We start from the raw sequence: 27,979 nt of genomic DNA, 5'->3' as shown, positions 1-27,979 counted from the left end.
TACTGTGGGGCCGCTGATCATCTCATCTCCCGCTGCAAAGAACTGCCGCGCCCCGCCGCACGGCCACGAGTGCGCCCTCACTCGCCAGAGGACACGTCCACCAGAGGTCGCCGTTCTTCTTCGTTGGCCGCAGGCAGAATGCAGCTAAAAGGTACTCTTTCTTGGTCTAACCAACAAATAGACATTTGCGCTCTCATTGACTCAGGAGCAGATGATAACTTTTTGGATTTTGAGTTCATGAGACTCCATAAGATTCCTGTTGTCAAACTGTATGTGCCCAAGAGGGTGTATTCTCTTGATGGGCGCCTATTAGCCAGCATAACCCACCAGACACTCCCACTCAACCTGCGCTTGTCTGGTAATCATTGTGAGAAAATAATTTTTCTTGTTGTGCCATCACGGTCCGCGCCCGTCATTCTAGGGTTAACCTGGTTACATAAGCATAACCCGCACATAGACTGGCCTCGTTCGGCCATTATTAATTGGAGTGTAACCTGCCACACACATTGTCTTCGTTCCGCAGCAGGATCTCATACATCGCCACCTACCGCTGTTATAGAGAACATAGACTTGACAAACGTGCCCAAGCACTACCATGACTTAAGGGTGGTGTTTAGCAAGGATAGAGCACTCTCACTTCCCCCCCACCGACCCTACGATTGTGGCATTGATTTGCTAGCCGGGGCGGCGTTACCATCGACCCGTTTGTACAAGGTGTCTAACACCGAACTCAAAGCACTAGAAGAATACATAAACACATCTATAGCTGCCGGCCTCATTCGCCCTTCGACCGCACCTGTAGCCCCTGGATTTTTTTTTGTCGAAAAGAAGGACAAGTCCCTACGGCCTTGTATAGACTACCGCACTCTTAATCAGATTACTATCAAGAATAAGTATCCTCTACCACTCCTTGATTCTGCTTTTACTCCATTACAATCAGCTAGGTTTTTTACTAAACTCGATCTACGTAACGCTTACCATCTAGTTCGCATCCGAGAGGGGGATGAATGGAAGACCGCATTCAACACTCCTCTCGGACATTTTGAGTATCTTGTCATGCCTTTTGGACTTACTAATGCACCTGGCGTTTTTCAGGGCTTCATTAATGACATTTTTCGGGACATGACAGGTCGTTTTCTCTTTGTTTACTTGGACGATATATTAATTTATTCATCAACATTTGACGAACATGTGCAGCAGGTTCGGTTAGTCCTTCAACGATTGCTCGAGAACAAACTGTTCGTCAAGGCGGAAAAATGCGAGTTTCACTCATCCTCCATTCCATTCTTAGGTTTTATCATTGAGGAGGGTAGACTCAGACCGGATCCCGCTAAGGTAAAAGCAGTAGTAGATTGGCCCACTCCGGTTTCCAAGAAGCACCTTCAGAGATTCTTGGGCTTCTCTAATTTTTATAGGCGATTTATTCGTAATTTTAGTCGCGTCGCTGAGCCACTTACGAGGCTAACCTCTACTAAGGTTCCGTTTTAATGGACACCCGAAGCCAATTCCGCGTTCTTGAGGCTGAAAAGATTGTTTACTTCGGCTCCTGTTCTGTGTTACCCTGACCGTTCTCTCCAATTTTTTGTTGAGGTGGACGCTTCTGATTCAGGTGTAGGGGCCGTACTCTCCCAGCAATCTACCACCGACCAGAAGTTGCACCCCTGTGCTTTCTTCTCTCGTCGCCTATCCCCTGCTGAGAGAAATTGACTATGAGAAACCTTGGAGAGGACCGCATATGTGGGTAACCCCCCCCCCCCTCTAGGGGAGACCGAAAGCAATGGATGTCGAGTGGGTCTGACATAACATTGTGAAAGTCCAGTCCACAGTGGATCCAACACATCAGCGGGAGTCCAGTCCACAGCGGGGCCAACAGGAAACCATCCCGAGCGGAGACGGGTCAGCAGCGCAGAGATGTCCCCAACCGATGCACAGGCTAGTGGTCCACCCGGGGTCCCGACTCTGGACAGCCAGCACTTCATCCATGGCCACCGGACCTATGCAACTCCCCCTCGCAAGGGACAGGGGAGAAGAGGAGAGAAGAAAAGAAACGGCAGATCAACTGGTCTAAAAAAGGGGGGTCTTTTTAAAGGCTAGATTATACAAATGAGTTTTAAGATGGGACTTAAATGCTTCTACTGAGGTAGCATCTCTAACTGTTACCGGGAGGGCATTCCAGAGTACTGGAGCCCGAATAGAAAACGCTCTATAGCCCGCAGACTTTTTTTTGGCTCTGGGAATCACTAATAAGCCGGAGTTCTTTGAACGCAGATTTCTTGTCGGGACATATGGTACAATACAATACAATCGGCGAGATAGGCTGGAGCTAAACCGTGTAGTATTTTATACGTAAGTAGTAAAACCTTAAAGTCGCATCTTAAGTGCACAGGAAGCCAGTGCAAGTGAGCCAGTATAGGCGTAATATGATCAAACTTTCTTGTTTTTGTCAAAAGCCTTGCAGCCGCATTTTGTACCAACTGTAATCTTTTAATGCTAGACATAGGGAGACCCGAAAATAATACGTTACAGTAATCGAGACGAGACGTAACGAACGCATGAATAATGATCTCAGCGTCGCTAGTGGACAAGATGGAACGAATTTTAGCGATATTACGGAGATGAAAGAAGGCCGTTTTAGTAACACTCTTAATGTGCGACTCAAACGAGAGAGTTGGGTCGAAGATAATACCCAGATTCTTTACAGAGTCGCCTTGTTTAATTGTTTGGTTGTCAAATGTTAAGGTGGTATTATTAAATAGATGTCGGTGTTGAGCAGGACCGATAATCAGCATTTCCGTTTTCTTAGCGTTGAGTTGCAAAAAAATAGCGGACATCCATTATTTAATTTCATTAAGACACGCCTCCAGCTGACTACAGTCCGGCGTGTTGGTCAGCTTTAGGGGCATGTAGAGTTGAGTGTCATCCGCATAACAGTGAAAGCTAACACCGTACTTGCGTATGATGTCACCCAGCGGCAGCATGTAAATACTAAAGAGTGCAGGGCCAAGAACCGAACCCCGGGGAACTCCGCACGTTACCTTGACATAGTCCGAGGTCACATTGTTATGGGAGACGCACTGCATCCTGTCAGTAAGATAAGAGTTAAACCAAGACAAGGCTAAGTCTGACATACCAATACGTGTTTTGATACGCTCTAATAAAATATTATGATCGACGGTATCGAAAGCGGCGCTAAGATCAAGAAGCAGCAACATAGATGACGCATCAGAATCCATCGTTAGCAATAGATCATTAGTCATTTTTGCGAGGGCTGTCTCCGTAGAGTGATTTGCCCTGAAACCGGATTGAAAAGGTTCACAGAGATTGTTAGTCACTAAGTGTTCATTTAGCTGCTGTGCAACAATTTTTTCGAGAATTTTGGAAATAAACGGAAGGTGGGAGACCGGTCGGTAGTTTACCATGAGGTCAGGATCGAGGTTAGGTCTTTTGAGCAGAGGATGAATAACCGCTTTTTTGAATGCTAGGGGAACAGTGCCGGAGGAAAGTGATAAGTTTATAATATTTAACACTGATGGACCTAATAATACAAACAGTTCCTTGATAAGTTTCCCAGGAAGTGGGTCAAGTAAACATGTTGTTTGTTTTATCCCACTTACACGCTGTAATAATTCCTCTAATGTTATTTCATCAAAAATAGAGAGACTATTTTGGAGGGCAGTGTCCGTCGTATATACAGTCGTATTTGTGTTAATAGAACCCAGTTGTAGCTGGGATGCGTTGTCTTTAATCTCCTTTCTAATGAGTTCAATTTTCTTATTAAAGAAATTCATAAAATCATCTGCCGAGTGGGTGGAGCTACTGGGAGGAGTCCCTTGTTGGGTTAGCGATGCTACTGTACTAAACAGAAATTTAGGATCGTTTTTGTTGAGGCGGATGAGATTTGAGTAGTATTTAGCTTTAGCTAAGGTAAGCATGCGTTTATAAGTTATTAAACTATCACTCCATGCTTGATGGAAAACCTCAAGTTTAGTCGCGCGCCATTTGCGTTCCAGTTTTCTACATGATAATTTATGAGCTCTAATTTCTTCTGTAAACCATGGGGTGCGCCTTTTAGGGGCCCTTTTTTGCTTTAGCTGTGCTATACTATCAATAATTTCGCGCAAGGCATCGTCAAAGTTGTTAGTGAGGTTATCAATAGAGCCGACATAATTTGGGAATGGTGCCATTACCGAAGGCAGTAGGTCAGCAAGAGTCATCGTTGTGGCAGCATTAATGTTGCGGCCGCTATAGCAGTTATTATTATTATTAGCTTGTTGACAATGAGTCAAAACTTCAAATTTTATAAGGTAATGATCGGACATTACTTTAGTATATGGAAGTATCATAACTTTGGAGGTGGTGACACCCCTGACAAGCACTAGATCTATTGTATTACCGTTGCGATGCGTGGGTTCATGTATTATTTGTGTAAGACCACAGCTATCAATTATGGTTTGGAGCGCCACGCACTGAGGGTCCGATGGGGTATTCATATGGATATTAAAGTCCCCCATTATGATTATATTGTCGGCGTGCGTCACTAGATCAGCAACGAACTCTGAGAATTCACTGATAAATTACTGTAAATTCAAACAGATTTGTCTCTAAAGGGGTTCCGTAGACTACAATGCACACTCTTATACAGTAAGTGGTGGTATGCTGTTAAACAGAGAGCGTAATTAACTATAACATTACAACTGTGAAGTTACAGCATATAGTTGCAATTTTATCGTAATGAACTATAAGAATAAAATTTGATTAAAGCATTTGATTGATTGTAATTAACTGTAAAATCACAGCTCTGCAGTTAAAGTAAATTGTTACAAAGATATTTCACAGTAAATATGTTACTATGACAGTAATGCAATTGTGAGCCAACAACAGACTAGGGAACTACATATGAAAATGAGCGACAATGCTAGAATCGTCATTTAAAGTGTGAACAGCAGATTGTCCATTAATGTCCTGAATAAGTCCATCCAGTCATCCATTGTCTACCGCTTGTCCCTTTCAGGGTCGCGGGGGGTGCTGTAGCCTATCTCAGCTGCATTCGGGCAGAAGGCGGGGTACACCCTGGACAAGTCACCGCCTTATCGCAGGGCCAACACAGACAGACAGACAACATTCACACTCACATTCACACACTAGGGCCAATTTAGTGTTGCCAATCAACCTATCCCCAAGTGCATGTCTTTGGAAGTGGGAGGAAGCCGGAGTACCCGGAGGGAACCCACGCAGTCACGGGGAGAACATGCAAACTCTACACAGAAAGATCTCAAGCCCAGGATCAAACCCAGGACCTCCGTATTGTGAGGCACATGCACTAACCCCTGTTTTCACCGTGCTGCCCGTCCTGAATAAGTGAATAAATAAAATATCTAGATGAATAAGATATTTTTTCTTTTGTTGACTGTGGGGGATCAGGTTAGAAGGTACCTTGTTTTACACGTGTGCTTCACATGACCTGAAACACTTCCACAGCACTCCGATGCAAAAAAAATAAAAGTTTATTCAACTTAACTATCAACTAAGCAGGAGTAATCGTAATAGGTTTTTCCACCAAATCAAAACACTAAGGTAAGAAACTGTGTAGCTTGGTTCCCAACTAACTCATCAACCAGAGTAGCAGCACTTGAGCTGCTTATAAGAGCAGCAGCCTCTTAAAGGCCTACTGAAATGAATTTTTTTTATTTCAACGGGAATAGCAGATCCATTCTATGTGTCATACTTGATCATTTTGCGATATTGCCATATTTTTGCTGAAAGGATTTAGTATAGAACAACGTCGATAAAGTTCGCAACTTTTGGTCTCTGATAAAAAAAAACCTTGCCCCTACCGGAAGTAGCGTGACGTTGTCAGTTGTTCACTCCCTCATATTTTCCTATTGTTTTCAACGCAGCTAGAGCTATTCGGACCATTACCCCATTAATTTGAGCGAGGATGAAAGATTCGTGGACGAGGAACGTTAGAGTGACGGACTAGAATGCAGTGAAATACATATTTGTTTTCGCTCTGACCGTAACTTAGGTACAAGCTGGCTCATTGGATTCCACACTCTCTCCTTTTTCTATTGTGGATCACGGATTTGTATTTTAAACCACCTCGGATACTATATACTCTTGAAAATGAGAGTTGAGAACGCGAAATGGACATTCAGTGCCTTTTATCTCCACGACAATACATCGGCGAAACGCTTTAGCTACGAGCTAACGTGATAGCATCGTGCTTTAACTGCATATAGAAAGAAAAAAAATAAACCCCTGGGAAGGATGGATAGAAAATCAACAATACTATTAAACCGTGGACATGTAAATACACGGTTAATGCTTTCCAGGCTGGCGAAGGTTAACAATGCTGTGCTAACGACGCCATTGAAGCCTACTTAGCAACCGGAGCTATGCTAAAAACATTAGCTCTCCACCTACGCCAGCCAGCCTTCATCTGCTCATCAACACCCGTGCTCACCTGCGTTCCAGCGATCGGCGGAAGGACGAAGGACTTCACCCGATGCGTTTGGTGGCCCGGAGACGTAGGAAGTCAAGGTGAGGTCGCCGGCTAGCGCGTCTGCTCTCCAACAAAGTCCTCCTGGTTGTGTTGCTGTAGTCCGCTGCTAATACACCGATCCCACCTACAACTGTCTTCTTTGCAGCCTTCATTGTTCATTAAACAAATTGCAAAAGATGTCCAGAATACTGTGGAATTATGAAATGAAAACAGAGCTTTTTGTATAGGATTCTACGGGGTACCATAACTTCCGTTTAACTGACTACGTCACGTGCATATGTCATCATACCGCGACGTTTCAGCCGGATATTTCCCGGGAAATTTTAAATGTCACTTTATAAGTTAACCCGGCCGTATTGGCATGTGTTGCAATGTTAAGATTTCATCATTGATATATAAACTATCAGACTGCGTGGTCGGTAGTAGTGGGTTTCAGTAGGCCTTTAAAGGCCTACTGAAATGAATGTTTTTTATTTAAATGGGTATAGCAGATCCATTTTATGTGTCATACTTGATCATTTCGCGATATTGCCATATTTTTTCTGAAAGGATTTAGTATAGAACAACGACGATAAAGTTCGCAACTTTTGGTCGCTGATAAAAAAAAGCCTTGCCTGTACCGGAAGTAGCGTGACGTCGCAGGTTGAAAGGCTCCTCACATTTCCCCATTGTTTTCAATGCAGCGAGAGCGATTCGGACCGTGAAAGCGACGATTACCCCATTAATTTGAGCGAGGATGAAAGATTCGTAGATGAGGATGTTAGAGTGAAGGACTAGAGTGCAGTGCAGGGCGTATCTTTTTTCGCTCTGACCGTAACTTAGGTACAAGCTGGCTCATTGGATTCCACACTCTCTCCTTTTTCTATTGTGGATCACGGATTTGTATTTTAAACCACCTCAGATACTATATCCTCTTGAAAATGAGAGTCGAGAACGCGAAATGGACATTCACAGTGACTTTTATCTCCACGACAATACATCGGCGAATCTCTTTAGCTACTGAGCTAACGTGATAGCATTGTGCTTACCTGCATATAGAAACAAAAGAAATAAGCCCCTGACTGGAAGGATAGACAGAAAATCAACAATACTATTAAACCATGGACATGTAACTACACGGTTAATGCTTTCCAGCCTGGCGAAGGTTAACAATGCTGTTGCTAACGACGCCATTGAAGCTAACTTAGCAATGGGACCTCACAGAGCTATGCTAAAAACATTAGCTATCCTCCTACGCCAGCCAGCCCTCATCTGCTCATCAACACCCGTGCTCACCTGCGTTCCAGCGATCGACGGAAGGATGAAGGACTTCACCCGATCATCCGTGCGGTCGGCGGCTAGCACCGGCTAGCGCGTCTCCTATCCAAGTCAAAGTCCTCCTGGTTGTGTTGCTACAGCCAGCCGCTAATACACCGATCCCACCTACAACTTTCTTCTTTGCAGTCTTCATTGTTCATTAAACAAATTGCAAAAGATTCACCAACACAGAAGTCCAGAATACTGTGGAATTTTGAGATGAAAACAGAGCTTTTTTGTATTGGATTCAATGTGTCCGAATACTTCCGTTTCAATGATTGGCGTCACGCGCATACGTCATCATACATAGACGTTTTCAACCGGAAGTTTAGCAGAAAATTTAAAATTACACTTTATAAGTTAACCCGGCCGTATTGGCATGTGTTGCAATGTTAAGATTTCATCATTGATATATAAACTATCAGACTGCGTGGTCAGTAGTAGTGGGTTTCAGTAGGCCTTTAAAGAGACAGCACATACGCACAAAATAAAGGTTACATATTTACAAAACATTCATCCAATGGTAACAATAACTCAACTACTTATTTTAATTTCATACCCCGAAAGGTACAAGCGGTGGAAAATGGATGGATGGATGGATGAATGCATTAATTGCCATTATAATTCAAATCAAACAATTTGGCTCCCAAAGACCCTTTAATCTCTTGCCGTTGAATCTGTGTGTGTGTGTGTGTGTGTGTGTGTGTGTGTGTGTGTGTGTGTGTGTGTGTGTGTGTGTGTGTGTGTTTGTGTCTTCAAAGATGTTTCCATCACGTAAAGTCTTTTCTTCTCTGGACAAAATGTAATCAGCTGTTCTGTTGCCCCTCCCGCACCCCAAGCCCCGCCTCACTCGCTCCTTGTGTGTTGGTGCAGCTGGAAGCAAACACAACATCATTTATGATGATGGCCAGCAGAATCTTGAAGAAGGTCAATGGCGTCTTTAAGGGTTTTTTTTGTCGTCCTCAAAATCCCCTGAAGGAGAGCACATCCATGATCTACAGCAAACCTCCCAGAAATCAGATCGGAGCCTTGGTAAGGACTAAGAAACACGTTTATTGTATATTTGTCATGTTTTATTGTCATCAATCAGTGATGTGAGGAACATGATAAAGAAGTTATGTAAAGGATTTATTCTTGTATTGACAATAAACCTTCATTTTTATTTTTCACATATATGAAATTCTACTCCTTTTTTCATCCTTTTAGCAGTCAAAACTTGAAAATTAGATCATGAAAAGGCTTTAAAGTGACAGCGGTTCATGTTATTTTCTTGTTTGTGACAGCAAAGTTTTTTGGTGATGTCTGTGTTTGCGGTGGCCATGTTGGCCCCGGCGGCCTGGATTCTCCACCATCTGCCAGAGTATCGCCAGAGGTCTCGCCAGACACCCAGAACCTGAACCTGTGTGCCCTTCTTTCTTTCCGCCCATCAAAACATCAAGACTATTCCTACTTTATTCAAATAAATGCAAAACCAACAATTCTTACATTTGATTGTTGAACTTATTTTCACATCAATTCAAGACATTTTCCTCTTTCTGTCTGACTTCATCAACAAATAGCAGCTATCAAATAATTTGCATAAGAAGGGTCAATTTGTTGCCCTTTTGTTGTCGATTTGTTGTTCACTTGTTGTCCATTTCTTGTCCATTCGTTGTTATATTGTTGTTAATTTGCTGTCAATTTGTTGTCAATTTGTTGTTCATTTGTTCATTTGTTCATTAATCTGTTGCTAAGTAGGTGAAGCAAAAGACTGCAGTAGAAAATAAAAGAACACATCAAGTTTCCTAAACAGGAAGTTATTGTTTGGGGAGGAATGTGTTTACTTTGATGACATCATTTCCTGGAAGCAAAAGGCCCCCCACAGAGCTAGAGAGATATATCTAATCAAACTAGGTCGAATCAAAGCACTAATGTAGTGCAAGCTCAGCACATGCTATCATTATTATTAGATGTTTGCAAGGTTTTGGAATAGAGGTGACCAAAGTTATTCTACAAACAAAATAAAGACACGGCAGATTGGAACATTACACAAAAACACAGAAAAATGCAAATTGCCCAAATCGTCCCTTAAATGAGACCTGAAAACCCAAATTACTTTTCTTTATTTGTTCTTCGATAATTTCTGTGCAACCTGTTATGATGAACATGTGTACACATTTCTTGCAAGATATTGTACGTTTTCAGTTTGAAGCCTTCAAAAATGATTTAGTTGGTAGAATAATAATAATAGTAAAGAATCAATTAAATAAAAAAAACATCTCAAGGTTTTAGATTAGATATGAATATTTGCTTTGTTCCTTATAAAAAAAATGTGACTGTTTTGTTCAGATAGTTTAGCATATATGATAAACCTATATTGTATTGTTTTAGTATCTTCATGTACAAAATGTAACAAATCATTATTTAATTTTCGGACACCTCTGGTTTACAACGTTTGGTGAAAAACATCTTAGTGTTTGCTTCAATGAAACCTAAAAGGAAAAGCTGAGATTATGACAGAAAGAAGAGGAGTTTAAACATCCACATAACGTTCCTGGTGTTGCAAAAACCTAATCAGACCTCCAGGAAGTGGTAACCTCTTCAGTCGCCGCTTTCCCACCATCTGTACGACGTGCACACGACACAGCTGCTGCAGCGGCCGTGGCACAGCTGCAAAGTAGCAGAAAACGTTGGTTTCCCCTTTCCAACTTTTAGTTCGCTGGACTTGCTCACTCACCTGCTTTCTCTTTGATGGCCGCCCAGTCTTCAAAACTGTCCAGGTGTTCCAACAGACGAGAGCATAGGGTCACATTACCAACGTAGTCCAAAAGGATGTCAATGATTGGCCCCGCCCACCGACTGATAGTGGGGGCGGAGATCATTTCGCAGAACTGTCAGTCAAGCACAAAATGTCAGTAATTTACCCAGCAGAACAGTTTTACAGTGTCGTCAAGTTAGTTGTAGTTTGTAGAAAACTCTGAGCACCTGAACGCCTCTCCTGGCATTGTTGTCTCTTTCAGGATAGCCCAGGTGACCTCTGTGGGGCCTGCTGGTTTGGAGCGATGGGTGTGGTCCGGTTCCGTACACACAGTGGAAACAGGAGAGGGCTTGGCCTCCGTTGTCCAGCAGATACTTGAACAAGGGCAGGTACTTCATGGAGAACATATAAATGGCGGGGAAGGTGGTGGGGTGGGTGGGTATGCAGGCGTTGATGTCAGCGCCGTGTTCCACCAGCAGCGTGACAATCTCAATGCAGCCCTGCCTCGCAGCCACCATGAGCGGCCGGAACACATCCAGGTTTGGATCAGCACCGGACTGCAGCAGCATGCGCACATTGTCAATGTTGTTGTTGATGACAGCGAAGTAGAGCGCCGTGCTGCGCCGGTCTTCGTACAGTTTAGAACGCTCCTCGGACAGCTGGGCGTTGACATCAAAACCGGCTGCGATCAAAGTCTCCAGGACGTCGTCACGATTTCGTTCAGCTGCGACATGAAGTGGACTGATGCCGCAGCGGCGGACTCTCGCCTTGCTGGTTGCTGGGATCAACATGGACACCACGCTGGACAAGAAAACATTGTTCTGTTTTCCAACTTTAATGATGATCGTGTCAAAGTGCTTACACATCACTTCCTCTCTGAGCGGCGATGTGAAGCGGCAAAAGACTCGTTTTTCCTGATTTGTTAGCATCTGCTTTCTGGGAAAGAAGGAACTTCACGGTGTCCACGTGTATGTTTTTAGAAGCTTCATAGAGAGCAGTCCCTCCATCGGCAGCTTCAGAGTTAATGTCTGCACCTGAGAAGCAACAGGAGTCAGAGGTCAAAGGTGCTCGTTTACTTCCACAATGAAGCAGTCCCTCCAGGATTTTGCGATCGCGCCAATACACCCAGGTTCAAACAATCCCTGCGAATTCTGCATGACCTAGCAACTTTGTCCAATTTGGTCAACACAATTTGTCCCTGAGCAGCGCTCAAATGCACACGTCAAGTGTCTAATCAAAACAAATCAAATCATTGTGTAGACGACAACATGTAACAATATATCAACAATTGATCTACCGGCACAATTGTTGCCCTCTCACCTAGCTCAGACATACAGTACTTCCTGTTCCTGTCTTCAATGTTAATCAGTCAATCAAAATGTATTTATCTACCCCATAATCACAAGTGCCTAATAGGGTTTCACAAACCATGCCATCCTCGGATCTGAACTCACATCCGGGTGAGAAAAAACTCCACTAAGTGGAAACAATGAGAAACTTTGGGAGGGACCGCAGATGTGGGTGCAAAGGATGTCGAGTGGGTACGGTTCATAATGTGAGAGTCCAGTCCATAGGGAGGGCAGCAGAGGGATCCTCTTGCATGTAGACAAGTTGGCAGCGTAGAGACGTCACTGATTGATGCACAGAGAAGTGGTCCATTCTGGGTCCAGAATTGGAATAGCTAGTGCATCCTCCGTGGAGGCTAATCCATGGCCAAATGATAAACAGGCCACGCAGGAGAGGGGGGCAGAGCAGAAAAGAGAAGCGGCACGCCAACTAGTCTTATATAGAGTCTATTTAAAGGCTAGAACATATAAATGAATTTTAAGATGGGACTTAAAAACTTCGACTGAGGTAGCATCTCTAACTGTCTAGGGTAATGGAGCCCGAATAGAAAACGCTCTAGAGCAGACCTGGGCATTCTGCGGCCCGCGGGCCGCATCCGGCCCTTTGTGCGTCCCTGTCCGGCCCGCGTGAGGCCAATTATAAATTACAAAATAAATTTTAAAAAGTATCTATGTCGAGTGTGCAATACAACGGTGCTGCTTTTGTTTTGAAAATCGTTATTTGTACTACTTCCATGTGGACGTATGCGTGTGCGTGGTTGTGAGTGAATGTGAACAACTGCAATTACAAAATAAAGTTGAAAAAACATCTATGTCCTGCGCGCAATACAACTGTGCTGCTTTTATTTTGAAAAGTATTATTTATGGGCGTGTGTCCGTGTGTAACCTGCGAGTGAAGGTGCACATGCAGCGACAAGTGATGCACGGTTTACACCCGAGACGCTAAAAAGAGAAAAGTTGATGAGGAATGGCGTGTTTTCAACAAGGCATGAACTGCAAAGCAACGTCCCCTCTAAGGTGCGTGCCTGCGCAATTGCGCACTGCTCAAGCGTCCGCCGCGCACCAAATCAAATCCCATCTGAATTCTAAACAAAATAAACATATTTATTCTATAGAATTTTGCAATGCAACTTTGAGTGACAGTGACAATAAGCGGCCCTAATGGTGTTCGTCAACACCGTTTACAACACCGTTCAATTGAACACCGTTCAATTATTGTAACGTCTATCGAGATGCTTCGAGGACAGGAATTATATCGATCACTTTATTGAGCAAAACTGTTTATATTCGGACATAACCACACCAAAAACATGAGTAAAACAATTCTATCTCGAAAAACTAGTCATTTTCTGCCGTACAAACCAGGCCAAAACCAACTTGTCATCTGTCACCAACACGCATAGCACTAAACCACTGGTGCGTTTATGGCCACACAAAAAGTCGGACAACTCAAACACCACACAAAGTTACGCTATGACTCCTCAGTCATACGTGTGCTTATTTTACTGTCATTTATTATTAATGTTAATTTATTTATATTAGTCATGGAATGCTGTTACACACACTATGTTGAAGTATTACTATTATTATTAATTATTATTATTATTATTATTATTTATCTTACGGTATATATCAAAAATAATATTGAGCAAAATGTAATTGAAATATTGTCGATGTGGCCCTCCAGCAGTGCTCGGGTAGCTCATGCGGCCCCCGGTAAAATTTAATTGCCCACCCCTGCTCTAGAGCATGCAGACTTTTTTGGGCTCTGGGAATCACTAATAAGCAGATTTGTGGCCATGACATATGGCACAATAAAATCAGCAAGATAGGCTGGAGCTAGACTGTTTAGTATTTTACACGTAAGTAATAAAACCTTCAAGTCGCATCTTAAGTTCATAGGAAGCCAGTGCAGGTGAGCCAGTATAGATGTAATATGATCAAACTTTCATGTTCTTGTCAAAAGTCTAGCAGCCGCATTTCGTACCAACTGTAATCTTTTAATGCTAGACATAGGGAGGCCCAAAAATAATACGTTACAGTAATCGATAGGAGACATAACGAACACATGAATAATGATCTCAGCTTTGCTGGTGGACAAAATGGGACGAATTTTAGCGATATTACGGAGATGAAAGAAGGCTGTTTTAGTAACACTCTTAATGTGTGACTCAATTGAGAGAGTTGGGTCGAAGATAATATCCAGATTCTTTACCAAGTCGCTTTGTGTATTTGTTTTCTTCTTAAATGTTAAGGTGGTGTATAGCAAGACCGATAATCAGCATTTCCGTTTTCTTACCGTTTTCTTAGCGTCAAGATGCAAAAAGTTGCTGGACATCCATTTTTTAACTATATATATATATATATATATATATATATATATATATATATATATATATATATATATATATATATATATATATATCCATCCATCCATCCATCTTCTTCCGCTTATCCGAAGTAGGTTCGTATACAGTATATATATACAAATTATACATATATTGCCCTCTATATATATATATATATATATATATATATATATATATATATATATATATATATATATATATATATATATATATATATATATATATATATATATATATATATATATATATATATATATATATATATATATATATATATATATATATATATATATATATATATATATATATATATATATATATATATATATGTAATTTGAAAAGTAGTAGTAATAGTAGTGTGGGCACCCCTGAACTATATATTATCTGCATGCGTCACTAGATCAGCAACAAACTATGAGAATTTGCTGATAACGTCCGATTAGAGCCCAGGGGGTGATAGATAACAGCCAGATGAAGCGGTAGCGGTATAACAGACCTCATAGTAAGCAACTCAAATGAGTTATATTTATTACTTAGGTTAGGGCTAAGGTTAAGGTTTTTATCTGAGATTAATGCGACCCCTCCAACCCTTTTAAGGGGACGAGCTACATGCAAACTCGTATAGTTAGGAGAAGATGCCTTGTTAAGCAGAAAAAATTAATCTAGTTTCAGCTAAGTCTCACTAAGACCAATGAAGTTATAGAGGAACTGAAATTTGCCTGTCGTTCACACGTTATGAAAGACAAAACGACGGATAATTATATTTTAATGCATTCTAACTTGTAAATAAACGTAAATAAAAGTCCACTTAGTCTGCCCATAAAACTCAATTAAAAAGCATCAAAAAACCACCAAAAATACTCCATTTACAATTAATAATTATATATGTCCATTTCGCTTGACAACTTGTTCAAAAAGGAGTAGGAAGAAGCAAAGCTTACCCCTTTTCCAAGTAATGGCAATTACTAACATATTTGTTCACGTCCTGATCTGATCTTGGAATTGTAACAAAATTTACACCAATGAATACAACATTTCTCTTAATAGTTAAGTCAGTCATACTTCATATATGAGATGAATAAATTATTTTTTAAGATAGACAAACACTTTTCAAGAGTAAAACATACACTGAGAATGTCTGCAAATTGTGGACAACAAAGCAGACAGCGGAAAAAAAGGAAGGTGTTGGTGGTGTTTCTTTCTTTAGTTATAGTTATTATTATTATTAGCTATAATTAATTTAAACAGTAATTTTACAATGAGCGCTGAGTATGTGCTATTACTGCCATCTCTTGTCTACTTCTAAGTATTAAACGAGTAAAACATCATTACAGTTTTTGTTTCACAATTTATGTAGAAATCCTGTGATTTTTTTATTTTTTTTAATTAAAGTTTGCAAGGAACACTTAAAATATTGATAACAAATTTATAAAAACATAAGTTGTCCAGGGTGTACCCCGCCTTCCGCCCGATTGTAGCTGAGATAGGCTCCAGCGCCCCCCGCGACCCCGAAGGGAATAAGCGGTAGAAAATGGATGGATGGATGGATGGAAGTTGATTCAATGTGGTTGAATAAAAAATGAACCTCAAAACGTCGCAACTTTTGCCCCACCATTATGAATGAGTTGAAATTCAGGCATTTCTGGCCACCCTGGAGGGGTTATGTGACTCACCGTGCTTGACCAAAAAGCGCAGCGAGTCCTCTTGTCCACACTGAGCAGCCGAGAACAAAGGTGTGATCCCGTAGATATTCTTCAGGTTGTGTTTGGCTCCAGCCTTTAGAAGCATCTCGCAGATCTCCACATTGTTGTTTAAGGTGGCCTCCTGCAGCGCTGTGCAGCCATGAAAGCACTGAGTGTTGACCGCTGCGCCGTGATTGAGCAAGAGCGCCACCAGCGAAGGGTTGCTTATCTCGCAGGCTGCAAGTCAAGACAGGTTAATGCCGCAAACCACCACACAAAAACTACACATCAAGACACAGTTGTCAATGTTGAAAGCTATTAAAGTTGTTACCTTTATACAGTGGAGTCTCGCGTTCCTGATTAGCCAAATCAGGATTAGCGCCGTTTTCCAGCAGAATTTCAGCACATTGTAGATGCTCCCTGTTGACGGACAACATCAGCGCCGTCTCAGCGCGTTCTGTGCGTTTGTTGACCATCCCTTGCTGAGCTGAGCAACGTAGTCACCAGTTGGTCATGAAAGCAATTAAAAAATGCTAACAGTTAGCATGTTAGCTTGTAATACTCCAATGGTCAACCTGGGACAAAATGGTCTCCAGGAAAACAAACACATGCTAACATTCAAGCACTGCAACTTTGTGTCAGTTAAAAACAAATTAAAGTTAAGTGCCAATGATAGTCACACACACACTTATCCTTATCCTCTGCATTTGACCCATCCCCACAGGGGAGCAGTGAGCAGCAGCGGTGGCCGCGCCCAAGAATCATTTGGTGATTTAACCCCCAATTCCAACCCTTGATGCTGAGTGCCTAGCAGGGAGATAATGGTCCCATTTTTATAGTCTTTGGTATGACTCAAATGGGCCCCCAACCATTCTGAGAAAATTCCAGAAGAACAAACTCCTTCAAATGATTTTTCAGTTCATCCTTTTACATCTGTGTATGATTGGCTGGTCACTGTTTATTTTTGTAATACAATCTGTGATATTTCTACCTCAATAAATGCTAGTACATTAGTTGAGGAATATAGGGGGGTGGTGAGGGTATGGGGGATATTGTGTATATTCTTTTATAACCCGTTCTGGTTGATAGTCCTCATTAACAGACTGTTTAGCATGCGGAATAATATACTTTATTAATAAATTGTCATGCAGCAATATGAATACCAGTAACTTATACAACCCGTAATGTACAGAATATCAAAAGCATTTATTCGGGTAGGAATTCCACGGGTTATATTACCAAACATCTTTGAAAATCAAACCATTATTGTAACGATCCTCATTTTGTGTTATTAATGCGTGAAACTGGTATCCAAACACAGAAATGTATTTACTCTCCTTTGAAAGCAAGGGTTCCTACAGCAGAAATACAAATTCTATACTCTTACAAAATCTGTCAAAACACCAACCTGTGCAGTTTGTTTTTTATTGTCATTAAAAGTGTGTTTAAGTCCATCTTGTGTTTTTCAAAATGATTTGTTTAGGCCTGGGTACACTTTTTAATGATGAAAAATTATTTCTATCTGCGATTAATTAATTAATTTTAAGTTAACTATGAGCAATGCAATTAAATATTTTAATCGTTAGACAAAGCAAAGCAAATATGCCACAGCGTGCCTTCAACAATCGCTTAGGAATCAAAGATCAAAGTATATATATACATACTGTATACATCAACATGTGTTTACCTATAAAATGGTTGTTTGTGAAAGAGGCAAAAATGATCATCACCAACTGGATCTAAAAAGACATAATATAATAATAATAATGGACTAGATTTATATAGAGCTAGGCACTTGACACTCAAAGCGCTTTACAGTGAGAACTGACAGCCCATAATTCCACTTCACATTCACATCTTGGTGGTGGTAGCTACATTTGTAGCCACAGCTGCCCTGGGGTAGACTGACAGAAGCATGGCTGTCCATTTTCACCTACGGCCTCTGCGACCATCGCCAAACATTGATTCATGTTCATACACCCGTGTGAGTCACACTGATAGCAAAGTGGGTGGAGTGTCTTGCCCAAGGACACAACAGCATTGACTAGAATGGCGAAAGCTGCATTTGTGCAAGGAACCCTCAAGTTCCTGGACACTCTACCATGTGAGCCATGCCATCTTTATACTTTCAGCATTATACATGTTTCTTCTACTGTGGAGATGTAAAAATGTTTTTCTATTTACCTGATATGAGTATTCTCAGACACGCCTCCTGATCGTACCAGACAGCCTGATGGATGGCCAGCCAGCCTGGTTTACTGGGCAGCATCAGGTTGCTTCCGGAACCTCTAATTAGAGCTTTTACTCTGTCCACATCACCGACCCGGATGGCTTCAAATAAAGGCTCCTCCTCCCTGCCCAAAAACAAGTAATCAGATGCAAACGTCACCTCACCGGTCTCATCTGACCTTATTCGACCAAAGGTGTCACAGTTGCAGCTGCAAACATACTCCTGAAGTTCTGGAGCCACATGGACCAAAGTGCCGTCAGAGCTTCGATAAGCCAACATCTTCTTCCCATAACCAGTCATGAAACAACTGACAGTGCCGTCAAAGTTCTTCCTGCAACAGCCAATCAACACACGCACCAATCAACACACAATAGACAACAGCCAATCAAAACACACACGTACCCACATGCACACAAAAACAACAGCATACACACACATGCGAGGCTTTTGAGTCGAGTGTTGGAAGCAGTCTGAGGCCATACAAAAGTATTGGGACAGTAAAGTTGTTTCTCACTTTGCAGCTGGAACAGCTTCCACTCTTCTGGGAAGACTTTCTACGAGATGTTGGACCAGGTCCATTTGACAGCATTGGACCTAAGAGAAGGCCTACAGTAATCGTTATGTGCATTAAAGTTCTTCCTCCTGCAAGTCTTGGTGGATCTTGCTTTGTGAAGCAACAAAACAAAAGGTTTCCTCTACAGTTGGAAGCATGAAGAATGAAGATTCAGTCCAACATTGTGTCCCAATAATTTTGTCCATGTAGTATTTTCGGGCAAGTGAAAATAATCAACGCATCAATTGATGTTTGCATGTTCTCCCCTTAACTGCATGGGTTCCCTCCGGGTACTCCGGCTTCCTCCCACTTCCAAAGACATGCACCTGGGGATAGGTTGATTGGCAACACTAAAATTGGCCCTAGTGTGTGAATGTGAGTGTGAATGTTGTCTGTCTATCTGTGTTGGCCCTGCGATGAGGTGGCGACTTTTCCAGGGTGTACCCCGCCTACTGCAGCTGAAATAGGTTCCAGCACCCCACGTGACTCAAAAGGGACAAGCAATAGAAAATGGATGGATGGATGGATGGAATTGATGAACATGCAACATGTTTCCTTGTCAGTTTCAAAAAATATTTTCTTTTAGAACATATAAAATAAAGGCAACAAGTGGATTATTTTCAACCACTCTTAAATCGTATTACAATAGAGAAAATAAATACAGTGTTCCCTCGATTTTTAGGCTAGTCACTCCAGAACCCACCGCCCCCCCCCCCCCATAGTAAGTGAAGTTACGCGAAAAAGGTACAGTATTTATTTTATGATATACATGGATATTATATGCATTTTAAGTCTCTATAAACACGCCACGTGCTGTTATTAACTTTCACATACAGTCATAAAGATTCACAAATACTATTACAAGATTCATTGATCTTGTAATAGTTGCTACAGCTTGTAGCTAAGCTACCTTCTTTAAGCGTTGCAATGAGGGTGTTGTTTCTATCCAACGGTAAGCAGCTTCATCGTGGGCTTAGATTCTGTGCCAGAAGCCTTAGAAGGCGCAGAAGATTAGGACGACATGGTAGGAATTGAAATAAAGTTAAAAGTTAGCAGAAAACAAGCAAGCAGAACAAAGCAGAGCAGAGCTGCAGTACGCGGAGCTGAAGCTAAAAGGAGGCCCGATGTGGCTGAGCCAATCAGCTGCCAGACACAGTGCTCTGTGATTGGTCCAACATCAGCCAATAGTGAGTTGCGTACGATGTCATGTAGGCATAGGCTTCATTGTTGCATGCGATAATATCAAATAGATGTTATAATACTTGTATAAGTCACTATTAATATCTTATAATAGTGTGAGTTTTTATTATATTTCTATATTTTCTCTTAAGATAGTGTGGAATTTTGTTCTGTGGTTTTATATTTTTTGGGGTGCAGCACGGTGGAAACAGGGGTTAGTGCATGTGCCTCACAATACGAAGGTCCTGAGTTCAATCCCGGGCTCGGGATCTTTCTGTGTGGAGTTTGCATATTCTCCCCGTGACTGTGAGGGTTCCCTCCGGGTACTCCGGCTTCCTCCCACCTCCAAAGACATGCACCTGGGGATAGGTTGATTGGCAACACTAAATTGGCCCTAGTGTGTGAATGTGAGTGTGAATGTTGTCTGTCTATCTGTGTTGGCCCTGCGATGAGGTGGCGACTTGCCCAGGGTGTACCCCGCCTTCCCCCCGAATGCAGCTGAAATAGGCTCCAGCACCCCTCGTGACCCCGAAAGGGACAAGCGGTAGAAAATGATTGGATGGATGGTTTTATATTTTATCTTTTGATCATATGGGTAACTAATCGTGTGTATTGTTTTAATGTGCATGTTTTGGTATGCTTGCTGTGATACCTCTTCAACTTTTTAGAGACAGCTGGACAACAGATCAAGAGATGTGTTTGGAATAGAGGAATGGGAGTTACCCTTAATTAGCCGGAAGGTGGACAAGTGGGGAGGACTTCAAAGAGAGAGACAGCAGAACTCTGGCACACACGGAGACACAGGAGTAGGACGAGATGCAATAAAAACATGCAGTGACCACGGGACGCAGAAAGTGTCGGGAGTCCTGCTCCGTTTACACTTGACACCAAATCTGAATTTTTTGCCCTTTCGTGACACAGATCGGATATTTTTCCCCCCGCCTAAACGTTTCAAAGTGCTTCACATCGGATATTTTTGCATTAGATTTGGGCCACATCATGAGGTTGTCCAAATCCGATTAGAATCAAATCTTTTCAAATGTGACTGCAGTCTAAACGGCAATGTGACTTTTACGTAATCTTACGCTACCTCATTCTTTTGCGCAGAAAAAGATGTGTCCCGCCAGCGGAAGTGGATACGTCATCCATCCATCCATCCATTTTCTACTGCTTGTCCCTTTCGAGGTCGCGGGGGTGCTGGAGCCTATCTCATCACGTGATCAAAGTCTTTTTTCATCGGACGAATTTTCGGTGCATCACTCATCAGTAGTTCGCAAACAATAGGCTACTGTATATGTATTATATGAAGAAACGTATATATATATTTTGATTCTTAAGAAGTAGTGATTGTTAAAGGACCGGAAATTACGCTGTGGCGTATGTGCTTACATGTTACTGGCATTGCGTGAGTTTTTTACAAAAATGAGGTAAGATAAAATAGCAACTAACAAAGACAAGTCCTTGTCTCAGCCATAAAAATATTAGAACCCTACCAAATATATTACACTTTATACAGTATATCTATTTATACATTATATTACTTTAATTTGCTTTCACAAAAAAACCCTCATTTTCAATTGTATCTTCTTTTATTTTGTAAAGTATTAGTAGTATTAGTAGTTTTAGGAGTAGCGACTTCCTTGTTCTTTTATGGAATCTAGTCCTTCGTTTTCACCTTATCAAACTGCGCATGCAAGTGACGTCGAGGCCAAATTGGGGCCACATTGGGGCCTGTGCCCATTTATACAATGTACGTAGGCCACCTCAATCTTGTTATTCTACTGGATCCATCCGGCAGCGCATCCAGTTTGAAAACCCTCTCCTGACCCATAAAGCGCTCCACAACATGGCCCCGTTCTACCTCTGTGACCTTTTCCCCCTCACATTCCTGTTATGAACCTGCAATCCATCAACAATCACCTGCTGTCCCCTCAGACCAATGTTGTTTTTGACAACCATCTTACATTTAGTCTTAGTCTTAGTCTTTTGGACTAAAATGCTCATTAGTTTTAGTCACATTTTAGTCACTTTTATATGTGATAGTTTTAGTCCAGTTTTAATCGACGAAAACTCAAAAGGGTTTCAGTCTAGTTTTAGTCGATGAAAAGTCAAAAAGGTTTTAGTCTAGTTTTAGTCCAAAAAAAAAAAAAAAGTATAATATAAGTATATAAGTATAATCTTTTAACAAATTAATTTAGGTCAATAAGTATTGGAGATTGCTGTTGGGCAGTGTCAAACATAAATTGTGAAAATAGCAGCAGATCTATAAGTTCAACCCATTGTAAGCTTGCAGATCTGCTATTTTCACAAATAATAACAATAAAGGAATGGTTTTAGACATATAAGGTTTCCACCGAACAGCAAATTTCTGATCCAAGGATTGTGTATTACACACAGATAAAGTGGTAACAGTGGAATCAAAGTTTATTACTCCAAAAAAGCCAAAAAACAAAAACATTCTACTTCAGCAATTGTGGCTTTATTTCTCAGAATTTGTTAAAGTACAATGAACAAAAACATGCCCAAAATATGAGTGATGGATGAGGAACACATATGCTCAACTTGGCCCTGTCTGCCAGTGCAATTACAACAGATATCATACAACCCCACTCTCTTTAATTTGTGCAAACCATGTAATAAAATAATCAATTAATTCCTGAGGTACAGTGAGGTAGGTTGTAAGTTATACCAGAGAGTTATACTGTACATACTTGAAAGTATGAAACTTTAGCCTGATGTTAGCAGCCCATTTGCGCCAGGAGTATGTGGAAAACATATTAATGTATTAGCTTACTATGACATTTATCGATTATGTTAACAGCATTTGTAACTTACTTTCGAAAAAATATCCTTGTGGCAAGCCTTAAGGTGCCGCTTAAGGTTGGTCGTATTTTTTCCGCATATTTTGTGGCCACATTTGTCACCGTCTTCCTTCACAATACACTCTGTTTTATTATCTGCTGGGTTATATTTAAAATACACCCATATGTCGTCTCTACGTTTGCGACCACCGAGCCCCTGTGTTGAAACTGCCGCCGCCATCACGATCCATTGCCTGATGAGTAACAACAGTCTGACGTGTTGAGCACGTTGTGCGCTGCACGCCAGTTGGTGGGCGTGGTTTTAATTGACACACACAATAAACAGAAATGTCATGCATTTTAAACGTCTGACAGGTTAACCACTAACATTTTCGTCCGTTCTCGTCTCGTCAACGAAAACTCACACACGTCTCGTCATCGTCATCAGAGAGGCATGTTTATCTCGTCACCGTCTCGTTATCGTCATGAAAAAAAGTGGCGTCAACGAAATGATTTCGTCATCGTCATCGTCATCGTCATCGTTGACGAAAACAACACTGCCTCAGACCCCAACGCCAAACCTGGGAGGACCGTACCTTTTTCAATCACTGCCCCCCCTCTGGAACTTTCTCACCCTTTCCATCGCTCATGTCATAATCCCATAATGTCGTTCTTGCCATTTCCGGAACTAATTTGACTGTCAAAGTGTACCAACTTGTCGGAATACATCCTCAGCCTTCTTCTATCCAAGTGAGAGGCATGATTTATGATCTACAATAAACTTCCAGAGAGCAATGAAGCATGAGAGCAGCAGATCAATCGATGATGTCAACATCGGCACTCACAGTAGTGATTACGGCGCAGCTATAAATAGATCGTCTGCGCTAGCACTTATAATAACAATATCAATTAATCAATCAACAACGTTTACTTATATAGCCCTTAATCGCAAATGTCTCAAAGGGCTGCACAAGCCACAACGACATCCTCGGCTCAGATCCCATATCACTAATACTTGGTTAATAATGAAGTCACGAAATGTAAATGGAATTTTGTTGGTGGTTTTTGGAAGGGTATTATTGGGTTTTACGGGTGGAATAGAGGACCACCCATTGGCTTCGCTGTAAGTGGACTTTTATTTACGTTTATTAATTTACGAGTTACAATGCATTAAAAAAAATCAATCCGTCGTCTTATCTTACATAATAATTGTGAATGATAGGCAAAATTCCCCAAAAATATGCAATTCCCCTTTAAAAACGCAAAAAGAATCTTGTAAAATTCACTACTTTGTTTGCTCAAAGACCGATTGTGTTAAATTAGAAGGCAACAGCTCCTCCTTGCCAAACCCGCTGGATTAAAGATGTTCTTTATTTTCTCAAACTGAAAAAGATTAGGCTGACATTGAATATGGTTGTTCTGCAAAGTTCCAAGAACTGTGGGGTGCCTTTCTAAGATGTGTAGGAGATACTGATCTCCAAATTAACCCGGATTGAAACACAATTGAAATGTGGGTGGTTGATTTGTGTGCTTGTTGGTTCTTTGTATCTCTCTAGGGCCATTCAGGAATGCAGCTCTCTGTGGTTTCTTTTTATATAATTTATATATATATTAGGGTTGTCTCGATACCAATATTTTGGTACCGGTACCAAAATGTATTTCGATACTTTTCGATACTTTTCTAAATAAAGGGGACCACAAAAAATGGCATTATTGGCTTTATTTTAACAAAAAATCTTAGGGTATATTAAACATATGTTTCTTTTTGCAATCGAAGAACAATGCTGTCTTTAAATATAATAGTGAACATACTAGACAACTTGTCTTTTAATAGTAAGTAAGCAAACGAAGGCCCCTAATTTGTCTGTTGACGTATGCAGTAACATATTGTGTCATATTCCATTTTATTATTTTGTAAAAATTATAAAGGACAAGCTGTAAAAATTTATTATTAATCTACTTTCTATGAGCCAATAGAAGTTGGCTGCCGTGGCTTTGCAGGACGCTCCCTCTGCAAAGTGCTTGGCTGATTGGGAGTCACAGGGGCGGCCAAAAGGAGGGCCATTCAATCTGCAAGTGAAGCGGCAGAGAAAGCCACGAGGTGGTTGTGGCTGAAAAGGGCAGATCCAAGGGTTGCTACTGGGACACAAGCAGGGACTTGATCACCCCGGCTGGGGACGCCTGGACGAGGGTGTCTGATGTTGCGAGACCCGAAACACCCGATGAATCCAGGATACATCACTGATGATGTGTCCCAGTGCATCCAGGAGATGTATCTTTCAAGTTCATTTAGTGTTCATATCTGGTTATTTTCTGTTTCGACATGTTCTATCTATACTTCTGTTAAAATGTAATAATAACTTATTCTTCTGTTGTTTGGATGCTGCACATTCGTTTTGGATGATACCACAAATTTAGGTATGGATCCGATACCAAGTAGTTACAGGGTCATACATTGGTCACATTTTAAGTTCTCATGTGTCCAGGGACGTATTTCCTGAGTTTATGAATATAATATGAATTTAAAAAAATAAAATAAAAAAGATTTTGTGACGATAAAAAATATTGATGTAACCATAGTAGTATCGACTAGATACGCTCTTGTATTTGGTATCATTACAGTGGATGTCATCAGGTGTAGATCCACCCATGGCATTTGTTTACTTTGTGACGCCAGTGAGCTATTGTATCCTTCTACGGTGTGTAGTGAAGCATGTTTAGCTATTCCTCGTTCTGCAGGGATGATACTTGTAAGAAACTTACTTTATTTGTCGCCATATACTATACTAGTATACGGTATACCGTATACCGTACACCCTAATATATATATATATATATATATATATATATATATATATATATATATATATATATATATATATATATATATATATATATATATATATACAGTATATATATAAAATTATGTTATGGTGTGTCCTGTGAAACAACTTTCAATAAAAAGAGTGAAAGAAGCTGTTTGCAACATTTATACACGGATTAGATGCCTGGAGGGCGCCAACTTTGCAATGTATTTGCAAGGCTTCTCGTACGTAATGACGTACGTACGTAACACATGCACACTCGTGCATTAGCATTAGGTGTTGTTAGCTGTCATTGAATGTATATTCTATCATAACAACATGACTGCAATTTTTTTGTTGCTTCTCTTGGACTATTTTTGTATGTGTGGACGCGCTCCCTGCGCATACATATTGACGAGACTGGGTGAGTGACCGTGGTAAAAACCAATCACTTTATTGGGGCCGGTAAAAGTTTTTTTTCCATAAACTTTCTTATTGTGAAAAATATAGACAATTGTCAAACAAATGTGTTCTGTTAAACTACTAATGGTAACATAAACTAGCCGGTGGTGTTCTTGTTGTATTTTTTTCTTTGAAAAATGTCACTGTGAGGAAGTTGCAAACAGCACCTTTAATAGAAATGTCTTTTTAAAATCTGCGATGCACAGTAAGTGGACACGTTAGTGGCGAGGGACGACTGTTTTTATGTTAATGCTACCATCAACACTTACAACCCTATGTGTATTATTAGGTTGGTCAATTCACTGAAGGTCACGAAAGGTCATTAAAGGTCACTAGAGGTCACATACGTACAAATCAGGAGGCTTTTCGCTGGGAGGGTTTGGCGAACTGTAGTGGGCAGCGGTTTTCTGCTCAGGTGAAATATGGCAGCCGTCACTCACGTTGACCTTCGGGTCAGGAAGCTGCAGGCTCGTGTTGAGGGTGGAGCCAGCGTGTGCGTCGGCCAGACTACGCTCGACGGCGAGCTGCAGCAGCTCGTCGTCACTCAGGTTGCCGTACACAGAGTAATCGTCCAGTGTGGCCGTGTGAGGAACGCCAGCTGACGCCATGATGCCGCTGCGACAACAAGTCACATTTCAGGACAAAAGACATATCATGTTTCTCATATGGAGACATTTTGTCTGCTATTCACTGGAGCGCAACAGTGGCTGCCTCAAGCCAAATTAAACAATGGGAAATCCCAAAAGTTCCCAATATGACTTGCTGTGATGACACATGTCAGACTTCAGTTATTACCAACAAAATCATGTATACACGCTTGTCACTTGAACGGCTTTCACATGCACACAGCAAATCATCTCAAACAAACAAGTAGAAAAGTTCTCACCAGGTTTTCAATGAGCCTTTCAGGCAGGCAGTCCACTGCAACCCATTTGGATGTTTGCGAGAGACGACTTTTATTTTGGGAAGCTGACCTGTGAGCAGCTGCCTCTCGTCTTACAGTCATGTGACCTTTAGGTGCTCAACCTGTCACAAAAAGCCTCTAACAATTTGCAGTCATGTTGTTGCTGTGATAGAATATATATTCAATGATAGCTAACATTAGCTAGCTCAATTTTGTAAAGTTGCTATCATAAGCTGAGAACAAACAAAGCTAATGAGTGTGGGAGTGTGCTACGCACAAGTATAGTTAACGTCATTACGGACTAAAAATGTAGTAAGGCGGGATATAAGGCTTAGAACACATTCAAAAGTTAGCGCCCTCAAGGCATCTGCATAAAGGTTGCAAGCAGCTCTTTTAAATGTCACCTACTTGCTTCTCACGGACCTCAAAAACAAGCCTGCAAGTGAATAATGTCTGAGGTGCCTTTTTGGCCGATTTCAATCATTTAAAAGCTTCCACCGAGGAGCCAGGGACAGGTAGATGATATCAAACTAAATCTTGCAGTATGTGAACCTGCAGGACATGCGTCTAATTTGCTCAAAGAGCTGGCAACAAATGAAAGTGTTTCTAACATGCCTGCTTGCCATTGAAGGAAGACAACCACTGCTTTCCACAATGCTATTTTTAGGAGTGCTAAGATAAAAACACACAAGCTGTGTTCCAGGTTGGACTGCGAGGTAAATTAAGTCCCATGAAAAGGCAGGAAATGTCTTTGAGATAACAGCTCGGTTCCACAAACAACACAACAGGTTGTGCCGCTAAAATGGTGACACTGAACAGGCTGATGTCATGTCACTTTTTATTCTCATAAACAGCAGACACAGCTCACATGACACTTCAAACAACCGAAAAATATAATGTCAGTTTGTCTCGAAAAACGCTACATAAATCTAATCCATTATTATTGTTATTATTATTAATGCTGCTATAATTATACAAGTAGTGTTAGTAAAGTACATATTTAAATGTACAGTTTATACAAGTAGTATTAGTTTAGTACATGTAAAAATTCACAGTTTATGTAGTACATGTACAAATGTACAGTTTATATAAGTAGTATTTGTTTAGTACACGT

General features: G+C 41.1%; 2 protein-coding genes across 4 annotated transcripts; one reads left to right on the top strand and one right to left on the bottom strand.

The window, feature by feature from the left end:
• Positions 1–74: 74 nt before the first annotated feature.
• Positions 75–9,559, top strand: LOC133647905 (cytochrome c oxidase subunit 8A, mitochondrial-like). Its single transcript, XM_062043657.1, has 3 exons — positions 75–151; positions 8,638–8,830; positions 9,082–9,559. Exons 2-3 carry the CDS (start codon positions 8,696–8,698, stop codon positions 9,193–9,195), a joined length of 249 nt encoding a protein of 82 aa, XP_061899641.1. The 5' UTR covers positions 75–151; positions 8,638–8,695; the 3' UTR covers positions 9,196–9,559.
• LOC133647904 (ankyrin repeat and SOCS box protein 2-like) lies at positions 8,868–26,909 on the bottom strand. 3 transcript variants are annotated; one of them, XM_062043654.1, is made up of 10 exons: positions 26,848–26,909; positions 26,313–26,576; positions 18,383–18,493; positions 18,117–18,286; positions 16,264–16,419; positions 15,924–16,169; positions 11,398–11,569; positions 10,763–11,336; positions 10,515–10,668; positions 8,868–10,447 (listed from the first exon to the last, which is right to left on the bottom strand). In XM_062043654.1, the coding sequence occupies exons 2-10, from the start codon at positions 26,567–26,569 to the stop codon at positions 10,311–10,313; spliced, it is 1,977 nt and encodes a 658-aa protein (XP_061899638.1). In that variant the 5' UTR covers positions 26,570–26,576; positions 26,848–26,909; the 3' UTR covers positions 8,868–10,310. The 3 variants fall into 3 exon arrangements, with proteins under 3 accessions (XP_061899638.1, XP_061899639.1, XP_061899640.1); XM_062043655.1 differs by lacking the exon at positions 26,848–26,909 and adding an exon at positions 18,677–18,756 and having other exon boundaries at positions 26,402–26,439; XM_062043656.1 differs by lacking the exon at positions 26,848–26,909 and adding an exon at positions 19,626–19,708 and having other exon boundaries at positions 26,313–26,383.
• Between the last annotated feature and the right edge of the window lie 1,070 nt (positions 26,910–27,979).

This window comes from Entelurus aequoreus, linkage group LG04, assembly GCF_033978785.1.
Source record: "Entelurus aequoreus isolate RoL-2023_Sb linkage group LG04, RoL_Eaeq_v1.1, whole genome shotgun sequence".
NCBI lineage: Eukaryota > Metazoa > Chordata > Actinopteri > Syngnathiformes > Syngnathidae > Entelurus > Entelurus aequoreus.
The sequence above is the reverse complement of the archived record's forward strand: the minus strand, read 5'-3'. Positions and strand labels throughout refer to the sequence as shown.